General features: G+C 43.4%; 1 protein-coding gene across 14 annotated transcripts in view; it reads left to right on the top strand.

The window, feature by feature from the left end:
- Positions 1 to 15,903, top strand: part of LOC147731318 (guanine nucleotide exchange factor for Rab-3A-like) — a 269,847-nt gene that overhangs the window by 168,021 nt on the left and 85,923 nt on the right. For 9 of the 14 annotated variants that reach the window (XM_086956361.1, XM_086956368.1, XM_086956362.1 and 6 more), the window contains 2 exons: positions 1,454 to 1,531; positions 8,607 to 8,822. In XM_086956361.1, the coding sequence (XP_086812487.1) occupies positions 1,454 to 1,531; positions 8,607 to 8,822 (294 nt within the window). Of the gene's footprint in view, positions 1 to 1,453; positions 1,532 to 8,606; positions 8,823 to 14,669; positions 14,796 to 15,903 lie in introns of all 14 variants that reach the window. The other 5 variants (XM_086956358.1, XM_086956357.1, XM_086956364.1 and 2 more) reach the window with 1 other exon arrangement.

The following is a 15,903-nucleotide window of genomic DNA, read 5'->3' as shown; positions in this document are numbered from 1 at the left end:
TTGGTACAACTGCGTAGCACTATGCACAGTGCCATTCCAGAATGGTCACGCAGTCTGATATTACTAAGTGGCCATCCTAGAATGGCATTGTGCATTATGTCATTATTTAACAGCTCCATGTGGCCACCACCTTGCTACTGACATGAAAGCTGTTTTGAACTTTAAAATAAAAATACACTATATACAGTACGACTGCAGGACTCCCACTGCTATATTTAGGTTTATTTTTTTGCAAGCATATGACTGCCATATTTAGGCAACACCATTTTTTTCCTACGTTTTCCTTTAATGTACCTCACATCTACCTGATGATATGTATTGTGTGTGTCCTTTATACTGGATGGGTAAGTGGGTAAATGCAAGAATGAGCCCGCTAGTTGGTGAATGAATGGAAATGCAGGAATAAGTGGAAGAGTGCAATTTTGATGACTTACGTATGACTAACGAGGCACTTTCACAAATGGCCAATGCCTGTTGGGGATTGAAAGTCTATTTTAGACTATAGAAGTGTTTTCTAGTTTCAGAAAGGGCAGTAGTGGTCCATGACATGGCACTGTTTTGCCATCATTGATATTTGTAGTTTCTAGATTACATACTCCTGCCCAGACATTGATAAGAATGCACATGTGTGTGGTCCAAAATCATGCTGTAGCTCTCACTTTTATTATTTATGGGCCTCACTGGAGTGATTATATTTTTTGGTGTCATCCAGCTGTTATGACTGCAACTCTGGTCCTTCTTTGACAGAGCTCTTCAGTTGCCTATGTCTACGATGGGATGGGATGTTCAGCCAGTTCTAGGTGTGACTCGTGTCAAATCAACCGTCCTTAATTTATAGCGAAATGTAAAATGAAATGAGCTAAAATAGCACTATCAGCCCTGACATGGGACTTCTTGAGATCCTCTCCCCCTTTCCTGTTTCTCACCATCTCTGGTCAGTAATTATGTGTCATTTAGAGTTTACATTTCCCCTCATTCCTTCCTGCTTTCCTGCTACCAGAAGCATAGCTGTCAATAGAGCAGCAGACACCGCGGCACCGGGGCCCAAGGGGCCCTCCACTGCACCCCAGTTATAGATGCCTTTACTACCAAACAATATTATAGAGCGCTTATAGTATAGGCATTACTTGCACATGGGCCATGGCACCCTTGCCACATCAACGCCCCCCATGCCCCAGGTCAGTCTTTATCACTATAGTTAGCCCCCATTTTTTATAGTGAGCTGAATCTAATGCCCCCTCCCTGCCAATATACTCTAGTTTCACCCCTCCCCCAGTGTAAGTCCCATTTTTACTTAATCCTCCCTCAGCACAGCTGAGCTAGGTCATGCCACTGTAACCATGAGCACGTACTCCTAATGACCTTTATCACTCTCTCCATTCCTCCACAACCCACCCAAGTTCAAACTTGGGTCAAACCACCTTCTTCTAACTCTGACCCCATCAAATTACAGGAAGCCCACAAGATGGTGCGGGAGGCAAACACCAAGCAGGCAACTTCCGAGAAACAGCTGAAGGAGGCGCAGGGCAAGGTAAGGGCTCTATTTTTTCATGTGTGCAAGGAATGATCAGATTGCATGGACAGCTCGGAATTGGGTGAATTCTGCTTTTTCTTGGAAAGGCATAGAGAGGGATTTTCAGGAAAATTCTTCTGGTAGGTCTCATAGGTGTAGACAGAGCCTGACTTCTAAATCTGCATGGTCTAATAACACACTTCCTGGTGTATTTCCAAACTGTACCCAATGTTATTTTTATGTACAAATGTTTGTGTTCCCCATTCAATTAGCTTTTCCTAGGGGAAGAAAAATGCATGTTATGCAATAACGATGGGAAGTGAGATTACAGTATCAAAAATAAAGTTCAGAGACAATGATGTTATGTAATAGCATTGTGAAATTCAGAGGGAATTAGATCAAATGGTGTTGAAGAGTGGACTTTGAAGACAGCAAGGTTATGCAGTGTGAGTGTGAACTCTACAGGAATTGAACTCACGGAGAGTCTAATAATACAATCAGTGAAATGGAGTGGAGGTCAGAGAAAGTAAGGTTAAACAGTGCCATTGATTAATGTTTAGCAACATCAAGGACATGCCATTAAGTAGATCTTGTGAGAAAATAAGCAAGACACAATGGTATTGTAAGTAATTTAAAGAAAGAGAGGTCATGTCATTTCACAGAGTGGCAGACCGAGGACGTGATGCCATACGTTGGTTGCAGTGATGCATCATGTCAGGAAGAGATGCTGCACTGTTCAAGACTAATCTATAGAAACTGTCAAGACTAATCTATAGAAACTGAGTTAATTCAAAAGTATATAACACTATTAACAGCAAGGAGGGTCACACAGTGTGTGAAATCAGAGCACAGTGAGGTCAAACATTGTAAAATGCATTGTCTTGAGACTATGTGAGCTAGGACCCTCCGGTTCTGGGTGGACTCAATAGAGTAATTACATAATTGGCTGGGGGTGTAAAGGTGTGGTATTAACAGTTATTACGTAAGGAGAATGTAGTATGAATGTTGTATGCCAAGAATAAAGACATCTGTTACTGAGCTCTGTGTGTGGCGTGTTAATTTTGAATGCTTTCTGGCATGGGAGGACCCAACAACTGGTGAAGAGGATGGGATACATGCCCCCAAGACACTAGACTGCTATCCCTGAGAGTCTGCAATTATACAGCAAACTGCTTGTGTGTGCCACATGTGCCCCAAGTTGATGCAAAGCAGCTTGCAGTTGATACATGTGGAGTCCAAACTCTGCTCCAGCTCATACGCGACCCTTTGAAGAAGTGGATGACCTCGCAGAAGAGCATAGTTGGAAAAGCCCGCCAAATCCTGCTGGCTAGGCAAAAGGTGACATACTGTGCTGTGTCATTACTCGGAGCCATCATCCATGCAAAGCAAACTCTAAAGGCAGCGACAACGAGGTTCAATGAAAAAGGCAGCGCCAACCAGGTACAACCCAAAGGCAGATAACCGGGCAAGAGAAACAAAAGTGTACTCACCAGCGGTAACAAATAAAATACTTTATGACCTCAAAATTGGGAGAGATGACTGGAGCGCGAACACAAGTTGTGCTCTCAAGGTTGCGGGTTCCCATAGAAGCAACTAAAAAGGCCTTCGAGATAGGGCCTTTTTGTAGTGGCTGCAAAAGAAGGCATAGCATAAGATGCAGCCACATTTTTTAAACTGCCACCGCCACTCGACGCTGCCAAAAAGCAGAATATTGGCACCAGGTGGACTGTAGTGATCAAGACATTCAATGACTTTGTAGATGCGCTAGAAGAAGTAGATAACCAGAAAGTCGATAAATACTCAAAGAACCTTGCTGGTGATGGAGTAAAAGAAGTGATAACGAAAATCTCACAGACTCTTACAATATCGTACCGTCAAATCAAAAAAGCATTAGAAGCCAGGTTCAATCTGATGCCAAATGTCGACTATGAATGGAAATTTTTCAATCAAGCAAGATAACAAGTTGGTGAAACAATGGACGATTTGGTTGAAAGGCTTGATGTGCTTGTGAAACACTATATGTTTAGTGAGTTTAATGACGAAGAAGTCATGCGTCTCAGAGTCATCGATGGCTGTCTTTCGGACTCGTTCAGAAGACGCTTAGTTTGGCGAAAATACTAATTGCTGCAAGAGCCGATATTAGAGAGTGGATTGACAAGCTGCCTACACGGAAGCTGGAACAGGATTGAATACATCGGCGTTAATCATGAAAAACAGGCACAAGCACAAGGTAGATTCACCAAGTCGATGTCTTCAATGAAAGGAAAGTTGTGGTTCTGATTTGGATTTTCCTTTTCCCATTAAAATAAATGTCCATCAATCAGACAGACATGCAAAGGTTGCGGGAAGGAAAACCACTTCATAACTGTTTGCAAGTCAAAGGAAAAGCCAGCTACTTTACAGCGATAAAAAACGAATACCAGAAGGTTTCAGAAGCATTTGCGCCCTGCCCACATGGCCAAAAAGTAACTTCAGTTTTGAGAAGTAGAAACCAAATGAAGTCTATCATCATCAGGTTCGTCCTACAAAGGTTTTTCAATGTCACTATCGAGCACCGATTAAGAAGATGGATGTGCAATGATAGCTTCGGCATGCATTGTAAGTATGGCTACTTGCGAAGAAGAACCAAACCCAAATCCAACCAACAAACTAAACAACAGAACTCTTTTGAACGTTGCCCCAAGATTACAATAAAAGTCAACGGTTGCCCTATAAGTTTTATCATAGACAGTGGTGCATCGATTAACACCATACCTGTTGAAAAGTTTAACAGCCTGTCAAGAGTGCCACGTATCAACCCATCACACACAAATGTATATATGTGGGCTGCCTCCAAACCATTACAACGTCAAGGATTGTTCATAGCAACATTGTGACATAAAACAACGTCAGTGCAAGCACTAATTGACGTTCTTCGAGGTAATTCACCACTGCTGACGTGGGACCAATATCTCTCAATTATAACCTGCATGCTCAACCTGAAATTGTGAGTTAGTTCCCATCGTTGTTTCATGGCATGGGAAGGCTCAAGACAATGAAAGTGCAACTTCATTTTTAAAAAGACATTCGTCCTATTGCCCAGCGACACCGCAGAATTGCTTTTCACTTGCAAGTAGCCATTGAGAAAGAGCTAGAAATGGTGTTGAAGCATGACATCATTGAGCTTTTCACAAGTCTTACAGCATGGGTTTCACCCAAATTGGCAGTGCCAAAAAAGGAAAGTGATGGTACAGTATGCATCTGTGTTGACATTCACCAGGGCAACAAGTAAATCGAGAGGAAAAAAGACATCCTGGTCCACACATTGCGGACATGATCAAGCAGCCGAATGGAGACAAGATCTTTTCCCACCTTGACCTGAACAAGGGATATCATCAAATTGAGCTAGAAGAAAACGGTACGTATATTATTACCTTTTAAACTTATATTGGTTGGTTGGTTCAGATACAAAAGAATGAGTTTTGGAGTTTAACCTGTTACACATGCTTTCAACTGCCGTGATACTGGTATTTGGGAGGACACAAAAAGAGCATGAAAAGGCTCTTACACAATTGTGTCAGTTACTGGCAGATGCAGGCCTGACTCTCAATGTAGCAAAGTGTGAGTTTCACAAGACCAAACTTAAGTTCTTTGGGCACATATTTTCTGATGACGGAATTACTCCTGACCCAGGCAAAGTACAAGCACTGTCCGCTAAGTGCCCCCCACTAGATGGTACCATGTTGCGATTCATATTAGGCATGGCCAGTTATTGCACAAGGTACATTTGTGATTTTGCTACTGTAAGTGCCCCTGTTGGAGACTTGACAAAGTGAAATGTTCCTTTTTAGTGGTCTCCTAAATGTGATCAAAGGATCCGGCACACATTTGAAAGTGCAACAGAGATGGCATACTTTGATCGCAAGGTACATACTAAGATCCCAGTAGATGAAAGCCTGATGGTGCTGGGAGAAGTTCTTGCTCAACATGATGGTCATTCAAATGCTCAAAGACACATTGTGGTTTAAGCCTGTCTGAAACAGAATGTGCCTATTCTCAGCCAGAGAAGGAGATTCCAGCTGTAGTGTTGGCCTGTGAACATGTTCATGTGTATTTATACGGAAAACCTTTCGCTATCATTACAGACCACCAAGAGCTTATCACCATTTTCCAAAACCTGAAAGCCAAGATGCTCCCCGCATGGAGAGGTGCAGTTGTGATTACAAGAATACGACTATACAATTGTACATAAGCCAGGCAAAGATCAAAATCCTGCACACTACTTTTTACAGTTTCACAACTAAAGCAGCTGACGAGTACATCAATTTCATTGTGAGTTCCAGCACGTTGTCAGCCCTATCAATTGAACAAATTGTGGCTGCTACCAATGCAGATAAAAACATGCTTGTACTTAAAGACCTCATTTCAACTCCATCATGGAGACGGAGTGTTTAATCATTTGCTGACGATGTTGAATTCAAATAAATTAAAAAATGTGCAGCTATAACTGTCCATTACCAAAGAAGGTATTGTCTTGAGAGGCTTACGTATCGTCATACTTTAGCCTCTAAGACAGCAAGTCAAAGAACTGGCCAATGAAGGACATTGTGGCATTGTTGCCACTAAAATAGCCTTGAGACACTGAGTGTGGTTCCCACGCCTAGATGAGTTAGTTGAGAGGGAACTGAACGAGTGCCATTTGTGCAACTGCCTTTCCGCCAGGTGACACAGCATCCGTTAACTATGTCTGACCTTCCTGCACATGCCTGGGGTAGAATTACAGTTAACTTCTTTGGGCCCCTAGCAAATGGACTTCATCTCATGGTAGTCATTGAAGAGTAATCAGGCGTTCCTTTAGTAGAGAATTTATCTTCAACAACCAATGATAGTCATCGAGCAGCTAGATAACTGTGCGAGATATCCTTGCCATTATCAAATCTGACAGTGGTCCATTGTTCAATAGCAAAGAGTTCAAGGAGTTTCTTGTCAGACTAAATGTCATGCATCAGAAAAGTACACCTTTGTGGGCCTAAGCTAATGGCATTGTGGAACGATTCATCGGCAGCCTCGAAAGGGCAACTCAGCAAGCATCGATGGAGTAGATTGAATTAAACCAGGCCCTCCCTCCTCACTCCACAACTGGTGAAAGTCCTGCCACCTTGCTACTTGGGAGAGCCACAAGAACAAACCTACCACATTGGACAGCATACTGAACTAGGAATGCTGATAATGTTCGTGTCACGGACACTTTTCGAAAGCACAAAAGGAAGACCTATGTTGATAGACCTCTTCAAGCTCAGGAAACAGTCTTAAATGTGGGTGACTGGGTCCCGGTCAAGCATAAGTGAAAACAGAAAACATGCCCATAATTTGCTGTCGACCCTTTGAGTTGTGACGCAGAAAGGATATATGGTAACAGCACATTGTCCCGCAAAAACCATCACACAAGACTCATCACACTTCAAATTCCTTACTCAACCTTCCTCAGTTCTTGAAATTATGAATGAGGTGACCCCACCTGACAATCCAAATCAAGCGTCAGATCCAGTATCATCGGTGCATAATCAGAGTGCATCTCAACTACCTCTTACCACTCGATCTGATCGACTAGTGCGAGCACCTCAGTGACCTATTGAATTATTATAATGCTGCTGTTTTGTTTACAACGTTTTATTTAACATGAGGGGAGATATAGTGTCTTGAGACTGTGCGCTAGCACCCATGTGGTTCTGGGCGGACTCAATAGAGGGATTATATAATTGCCTGGCAGGTGCTAATGTGGGGTTATTTACGGTTATGAGGTAAGGAGACTGTAGTAAGAATGCTTTGTGCAGAAGAATGAAGACGTCTGTTATTGAGTTTTGTGTATGACGTGTTCAGTTTGCATGCACCCGGGATGGGGAATATGCAACAGTAACTAAAACATTCCATTCTAGGGGCGTGATGTAGTTTACAGTAGTGTCTCAGAGCAGAGTTCCTAGGAAGAGAGGTCAAACAGCACGGCTAAATTAAGCTCTGAGGGAGTGAGTCATGCCCAAGTATCATAGAGCTTCAAAGGTCTGAGGTCATGCCGTTTTGTACGGACTTAAGAAGAAGTTACGTTATACACAGCACAAATGGGGTTGTAAAGGCTTGAACTCTGACAGTGTTAGAGTGGAGTTCAGACGAAAAGAGCCATCACAGTGTGCCATAGATCTTAGAAGAAACAATGTCATGTAAGGCATCCACTGTTATTGTCATATAAATATGTACAGAATGAAAGCGAATGTAAGGCATCCACTGTTATTGTCATATAAATATGTACAGAATGAAAGCGAATGTAAGGCATCCACTGTTATTGAGTTCAGAGGGAGTGAAGTCTGACAGTGCTATTAAATTGAGCTTGGACACAATGAGGCCATGCAAAGTTTCATAGAGCTTTGATTAACTAAAGTAGTACAGGTTGGTTCAGATTAAAGAGGAAGTAAGGTCATTTAACACTTGATAGACTTCATAGGAAGGGAGGACAGACAGTGTAACCTGGAAGATCTCTAATGAAATGAGGTTATACAAAGTGTAAGTGAGCTTCAAATAATTGTGGAAATGCTGCTTGATGCAGAGCTAAGAGGAAGTGACGTCATACAATGTTGATATTGTTGACAGGAAGGAAAGTCACGCAGTGTCACTGAGTGGAGCTCAGAGGAACCGAGGGAATGTAGTGTATCACTAAGCATATAGGTGAGGTCTTACAGTGTGTAGTAGATTCAGAGAGTGAGGTTACACAGTACTGCTGAGTAGATGTCTGAGGAAGAAGGTTACACAACGTTTCATGAAGCTGTAGAATCGTGTGAGGAGTTAAGAGGTCACACAATGTGGGGTAAAGTTAAGAGGAAGTGAGGTCAGACAGTTTAATTAAACTGACGTCAGGGTAAGGAAGGTAATGCTGTACCTCATGGAGTTTAGACTCAGTTAAAAGTTTGCGTGGTCATACCATGACTTATAAAGTCCAGCGTGTGTGTCAAACTTGTGTTTCGGTAAGGATTTGTGCATACCTGGGGTGAGGTTTGAATTTCTGCCCTTCTCAGGAATAGTGTGGTGAGTACAATAACTCTCCCTTTCCTTTCTCTTTGACCAGATTGACATGCTGCAGGCTGAGGTGACAGCCTTGAAGACCTTAGTGATCACTTCAACCCCTTCTTCACCAAACCGGGAGCAGCACCCCCAGCTCCAGAGCCCATCCAAGACTTCCGTCAGAAAGGGACACATACGTAACAAGAGCACCAGCAGTGCCATCGGCAACAACAACAGCCCCAGCCCCCCGTTAGAGCCAATCAGCAAGGAGAGCAAAGAGGTGGGCATGGAAACTGCATCCTTATATGCTGAAAACATGAAGGGTCTAGAAAGCATTGGGGTGTGGGACAGCATATTTAATGTAAATCTGGGGGTTGGAGAGCGGTGCAAGTATTCAGGATAGTTGGTTGTCCCAGGGAAAAAGGAGTGTCAAGTGCTGAGGCACTTTATTGGTAAAAGTCTCAAAAATGGCACCAAGGAATGCGAAGATGAGAAGCAGTACTGACGAATGCTTTTGCAATACCCCATCTCATGTACTTAGGACTAGGGTAATGTAAATAGGCGTCTGTGGAGTAAGGGGGGTGAATAGGCCATGGACTGTAGGAGGGAATGAACTACTTCGAGAGCAAGGGGAGAAAAATAAGAAACTACTGAGCTAGCGGATATGTAACATATGAAAAATGTAGAGAGTGTAATGGCAAAGGCATGGAGAGGAAGAAGCCAGAGGGGAATGGCATACAAGTTTGAAGCAAGAGCAGATGGGAAGAGACAGGTGGAATGGGATGCCGGACTTTCTGCCACCCCTGTACCCATGCATTGAAAAAAATGTTCACAGCTTTTCTCAGTACCAGGGCGATGCCACATTTTGATCATGTTTGGTGACTCCCAGAAGAGGCATTACAGTCACACTACTTCCCTTTGACACATTTTTGAAACACTGCACAGATTATGAAAATGAACTTTGGCAATGGTGCCTTCTTGGCACGTGCCTTTGCTGGCATACATGATACCCGTTAGGAACAATATATCATGAAGAACTGTGAAAATAAGCATTCCTTGTTTTGAGTAGAAACAAAAAAATTCAACATAAGAATAATTTATGTTTCGTTTTTACTTATTCCAGCACTGTAAAGTTGGAGTTGAGATTGTAGTTCTAGGTTTAAGGATTAAGGTGTGGGTGTAAGTATAGGGTGAGGGCTGCATATATACATATGGTTAGATTTGGTGCATGGGTTTGTGTTATGTTTAGGTTTAATGATTTGTTTAAGGTTTGAGTTAGGTGTCTTCTTAAAAACAAAGGTTCTAGCTTGGTGTATGGCTAGTTAGGTGGTTATTGTAATGGTTAGGGTTAATGTTGTGGTTAGAGTTTGGTATGATACAATATTTTGTTGAGACACAAAAAGTCTGCTATCCAGTGGTATTGCTAGACCATTTCCTGCCCATGGCAATCCCTACCTTTGCCGCCCCGTGGCGGGTGCATGTGAAAAAGAGGGTTGAGGGGTGCTGGCGATTCCTTCGTTTGCTGCCCTGCGACGGCCACTGGTAAGAGGTGAGGGGGTGAGGGGGTGAGGGGGGGAGGGGGGGGGGACCGCCTCCCCAAAAACTTTTGCCTCCTAGGGCGGACTGCCCCACACCCCCTTCCTACGCTACCGTTGATTTCGAACTGAGTTTCAATAAACTTATTTGTGTTGTAGGTTAGTATACGTTAGTTTAGGTATTTGTATTAGAGTTCTGGAATTCCTTCTTCATAATGCCCAGTTCACTTTAGTATACTCTTTTCTTCTTAAAGAGTTTTTCATAATAACTTCAATATTAATGCTTGCCTTTCATTTTTTTTGTCAAAATCTATTTATTGATTTTGATGCAAGGATTACAAACAATTTATAGAGACCATAGTGCATTCCATTTTTCTTCAAAGGAGTAAAAACCGTGCATTAGGTAGCTATAGTAAAGGTACAGTTTAGTAACAAGTTTTGGATTGCCCCTGCGAGCAGAAATCTGAGGAGCGAGCCTCGTACAGACTTGTCATAATAACCATTACATAGGAGGAACGCATGACCCCTAACTGAATGCTGATGTGTTTGAACGCTACCATGGGTAGTACAAAACAAAAAAGACAGAACAAGAACCAAAGATTAAAATAAATGAGATGCTTAAACCTAACCATACCCAGTACAACACATAAGCTTAGACTCTGGTAAGCACAGAGGGGACGTGATGTGAGCCACCCGCGACCAGCGCGAACGGGCCTACGTGAGTAGGAAGGAAAGAATCAGGACCCCATCCCTGGGAGAGAGGAGCTCCCCGCTATATCAGGAAGAGATATAATGCCCTCAATCTTGGACCACATGCAAATAGGGGGACCCCCTCCGATAGATAGCTAACTAGTGGGCTCCAAACATAATCAATGCCCTTACGCAAGTCCTGAACATTGTCTGACATTCGTTCAAGGGCAGTGCGTGCCATAGGCGGGCGTGCCGTTGTGTGAGTGAGGGAGCCTCCGGTTTCTTCCAGGCTGCCGCCAGCGCCATCTTGGCTGCACCAAGGCACAGCCACCTAATGGAGCTATCCTCTTGGGTCTGATACTTGAGAATCGGGTTGCGCACTCCTAGTAGTACATGTTCTATGAACTCCCCAATCGGGTACGCCAATATTAGCGTGATTTGAGATGATTTCCTTCCAGAAAGACTGAATAGCAGGACAGTCCCGGGAGGCCACAACCCAGCCTGCATCGAGCAGTGGTTGCATGGAAAATCAAGTGTAGTTTCTGTGGATAGAGGCACCAGTCGTATAGAAGTTTATAATGGGCCTCCCTCAGGAGCAATTGTATTTCACAATGTCCCTGTATAGGGACTCCCACTGCTTTTCTGAAGGCAGGGTCAGGAGAATGCCCTCCTAAAATGTTTTGTGGTGCAGTGATCGCTTTGTGCCTAGTGTTAGCAAAAGTGTATAAATGAAGGAGATGCACCCCCTCCCTGTGTTGCCAGACTGGACACATTTTTCCAATGGGAGCAATTCCCTAGTGGCCACCTGACGTGCCAGTGGTTGCTGAACCCAATGCACCAACTGGGCATAATACTGGGCATAATGGAAGTTTGTGGAAGCTGGAAGAGAGTTGCGCAGTCAGCGAAGCATGCCTTTCATTTTGAGTACTTCATCATTACATAAAGTCGTATGTAGTGCCCAGTGAGAAATTCTGCCTTGACGGGGTGGCAGAAAAAAGGGAATAGAAAGACAGGAAACTAAAACAAAGTTTGGAAGAACGGTAAGAACAAGAGATAGCTTAGCGCCTTAGCTGCGGCTGTTATTTCGGCGCAGTGCTGGGCGCTCCAAAGAGTGGGCAGGGCCGCATCGGCCGTTGAACGTTCGCAGCACCAGCCAGGTAGTGCTCCGAACGTTCGGCGGCCGACGGCAGCAGCTATGAGGTTAGAAGGTTAATACCTTACCACTGAGAATGGCATGCTACCTGAACGTCAAATGTTAAAATGGTAGTCAGGATCAGGGTCACATCAGGCTAGCATAAAGAACAATCTGTGTGAGAGACAGTTTTTAGCAGTTTCTGGCCTTTTTTATGGCTAGGTAGGCGGTTTTTTACTGTTGATTTCCCTCAAATTACCACAAACATTGACTGCAGCAAACACAAATGCATGCAGTCTCCCATATTTGGCAAAATACTCATACATCGTGTCTTTACAAGTTCAAAACTGGCCTGATTTAAGAATGTGTGACACTTTTTCAGCTCTCTGGTTTGCTAACGGGGGCACTTTTATTTTGGTGCCTGGGCCTATTTTTCCAGTTCGACCCTAATCAGGTTGAAAAACGTTCTAATTCTACAAAGGTTAATGAAATGAGTACCAGTGATTGGTGTAAGAGTGTAACCTCTGTCCATCTAGTGTTCAGTGAGCTGTTGCTGTGTGAAAGATCACTAGTTATCACCAGATAACTCACAGTGTGCTGGATCTGTCAGAAGGATCATTGAGTGTGAGAGGGAATGCAGGATTGCCCAGACACTAGTGTGCAGCCCTTTACACTCTGCACTGTTGTTCTCCTGACGCATCATTCGTTATAGAACGCATTGGGTGAAATGTGGCCTAATTAAAAGGAATGCTTTGGGTATAGCCGAAACCTGGTGCTCCAGTCCCATAGTAGAAATGCGGCCTAAAGGCATGCGCCGTACCTGCAGAGCTAAGGCCCAGCGCAGCCAATGATCTCCTTGTGCCTCAACTCAGCTGAGAAACATGTTGGAGAACGGGTCCCGTGGCGCATCTCAACCCATCTGAGAGGCGCACGGGGTAAAGTAAAATAAAGGTTGCGAGATACCTCTCGAGGCAGGGGCCAGAGGATTGTGCCTGAGGCCACACAGGGTAAACTTAAACAAATCCCCTAAAAGACACAGGATGGAAACAAACAAACCAAGGTACTAATAAGGAAAAACCAAATAAGAAGTTAAAATACAGTTTAAACAGGTAAGATAAGCATTGAGCAAAGAGATACTTCGCTGTGTGGATCCGCATTTAAAAGAGGCAGATTGTACTGTGTGCTTGCCTATTATGTGCCAGGAGTATTCTGTTTAGTTATAGTTTTCTTTGTGATGTAATACTTCAAAGTGGCTGTGTGGAGTTACATTAAAGGAATAATGCATAATGGTAGCCTCCCATCTTGTAATGAAATTGCTCAGACACCAGTGTGTAGCCCTTTCCACTCTGCACTGAAAATGAAGTGATCCGCTTGTAGTGAGTGGACCGGGTAGAAAGAAATGCCAGTAAAAGATGCCGCCCATGCTGCTGCACTTGAGATAACAGCCTCTTGAGACGCCTGCTCTATGCCACAAACGTACTCTATCAGAGTCTGTCAGGCGGGCATCGCCCTTTAGTTCGGGCGAGATGTTCGAATTTGAGAGTCGTTTTCCCACCCTTTTGGCATCTCCCTCCTTACACCATTTTCATGTGAGGAGTACACAGGCAGGTTGTCACCAAGAGCTAGCCTGCCTCCTCATGAGGTAGTGAAGACCAAATGGGTGAATCTGCCTGCTTCCTCCACGAGATTTGTTTTATGGCACTGTGCCCTAAGCACTTTGTCAGCCAGTAAGCCCTCCTCTTCGACATAGGTAGGCTTTATAACCAGCATGAGCAGACTTAGCAACAAAATAAATAGAAAGCTCTTTCGCCCATCACTTGACTTTAAAGTGTAAAGCCAGAGAGAAAAATCAATTTGCCATGGCCTGGGACTGATTCTAACCTCTCAAAGTCACATTAACAGACAGACTTGTGTCTCCCTGGTGCAGGTGCATGCACAAAGTAAGAGATACTACAGTGAGGTGGAAGGAACGACTAGCTTCCAGTGAATCAGAAAAGCTACACACTGTAGATAAACCAATATATACGAATGTGTAGTACCACAATGATTTAAAGACACAGCAAATGCACAGTGGAAGTGCTCCTCATATGCCTCACCTCTTCAGTCTCCCACCCTACTTTTCTTACGCTCTTACCTCCTCACCACCAGATGTCAACTGACTTGAGCGTTGTTGGTGTTCTGAAGTGTATTGTGAATGCTGAGCGCACGTGTAGCCAGACAGCTGTAGAACTCCCACATCCAGGATGCTTACCTCCGGGAAACAAGGTGGCAGACGGGCGGGAGTGTGTACAGTGAGGGACTTTGAAAACAGTTAACCTTGTGGATTGATTTCTCTGCTTTGTCTGGCAACTTTGGCTAACTGTGTCTCTTCTTCTCTGTTATTTCTCTTCACACGTCTATTGTCTCCATGTCTCTGTTTCTATATGTCTCTCTCTTGCCACCTCTCTCTTGTTCCGTGTCTCTGTTTCTTTTGGGCTCCATGTTCTGACCCGTCATTGTATCTTTACTTTCATTCTTATATTTCTGCTTCATCCTCATTCTCTCCCTCCATCTCACATCTAATTGTTTTATTTTTATTGCCTCTTTTTTCATTTCTGTACGTATTTCTATGTTTCTGTCTCTTTGTGGATGTCTCTGGCCTTTGTACTCATCGTTGTAATGCGCTCTCATCTCTTCTTCTTCCCTTTATCACAAATTCCTGTCTGTCCCTAATCTTTACTATCTCTCCCTCTTTCTTTCTTGTTTCCTGCTCCCTCTGCTTCCTTAGTAGATCGGAGTCCCCCCTCTCCTCTCCCTGCTCTTCTGTATCGTCCCAGGGAAGTCGATCCACATCACTTATGAGCCTGAGTGGCCAAGCCAGGCTGCCGATCTGTCTTCTTCCTCTTCCTCACGCCAGGTATTCATGTCAAATTTTGGGTGGTGGGAGTTCTTGTGGACGTGAATTAACAAAAACTTGTAATTACACATTTTTTATCTATGATTACATGATTATATTTTTATTTGCCTTTTGATATGATGCAATGTTCCTACTTGCTGGTCGGAGTGATGGAGTGTTCTTTTTTGCTTATTAATGTGATGAATTATCCCAGTTTCTTCCTAGATGGGTTGGAGTATTCTTATTGGTCTGCAGTGCAGCAGTGTTCTCTGCATTTGTGTGTGTAGTGTTGTTTCCTCTTTCATGTGGTGAAGCAACCATTTCTGTTTGATGCAGTGGATTGTACATTTCTGTTTGCTGTATGCTGATGGTATTCCTTATCCTTTGGTATGGTGGAGCGTTCTCTTCTTTTTGTTTCGAGGTATCCTTTTCTGAAATATTCCTAGTTCTTCGGTATGGAGAAGTCTTGTTTGCTCTTCGGTATGGTGTAGCATTGCTCAGCCGTTAATGTGTTAGAGAGTGCCTGCTCCATCATGTTGCAGAGTTTCCTTTAGTGATTTGATTGGTGGAGCACTGCTTGGCTGCTGTTTGGTGCGGTGAAGTGTTCTTGCTCTTTGCTGTGCAGAAATGTTAGTTGCACTCTGATGTGGTGGAGTTTTATTTACCGCTGGTAGTGTTTTTTCCTTGGAGACTCTGGAGTGGAGAAGTGTTTTTTGCACTTTGTGTGCGGTGGAATGTTCTTCTCTGGCTGTTCATTGGAGCTGATGAGGTTTCTTTGTTGTTGTGGAGTGTTCTTTGCTCACTTATGTATTGAAGTGTTAAACTCTTTATATTTGTTACGTTTTCTAGAACTTTGCAAAACAACAAAATACGATATCAATATATTGATGCTTGTGGTAACAAATACACCTTGAAACAATTTATACTGTAGCTAATCATTTAATGAGTCAATAATTCAGACGACGACTCCACTCTCCTACTCAATAACCAACATATTGTTGACATAGGTTGACATACGAGAATAAATGACATACCATTTCCCCACAAATCAATCAGATTCAGCTGGAAGGGTTATGTCTGTCGCCTAGAGTATTTGTCTTTGTATTAGGCATATACATCTAAAATGTTT

Source organism: Lissotriton vulgaris, chromosome 2_1 (assembly GCF_964263255.1).
Source record: "Lissotriton vulgaris chromosome 2_1, aLisVul1.2, whole genome shotgun sequence".
In the NCBI taxonomy this organism is placed as follows: Eukaryota; Metazoa; Chordata; class Amphibia; order Caudata; family Salamandridae; genus Lissotriton; species Lissotriton vulgaris.
Note: the sequence above shows the minus strand (reverse complement) of the source record. Positions and strands in the feature narration are given on the sequence as shown.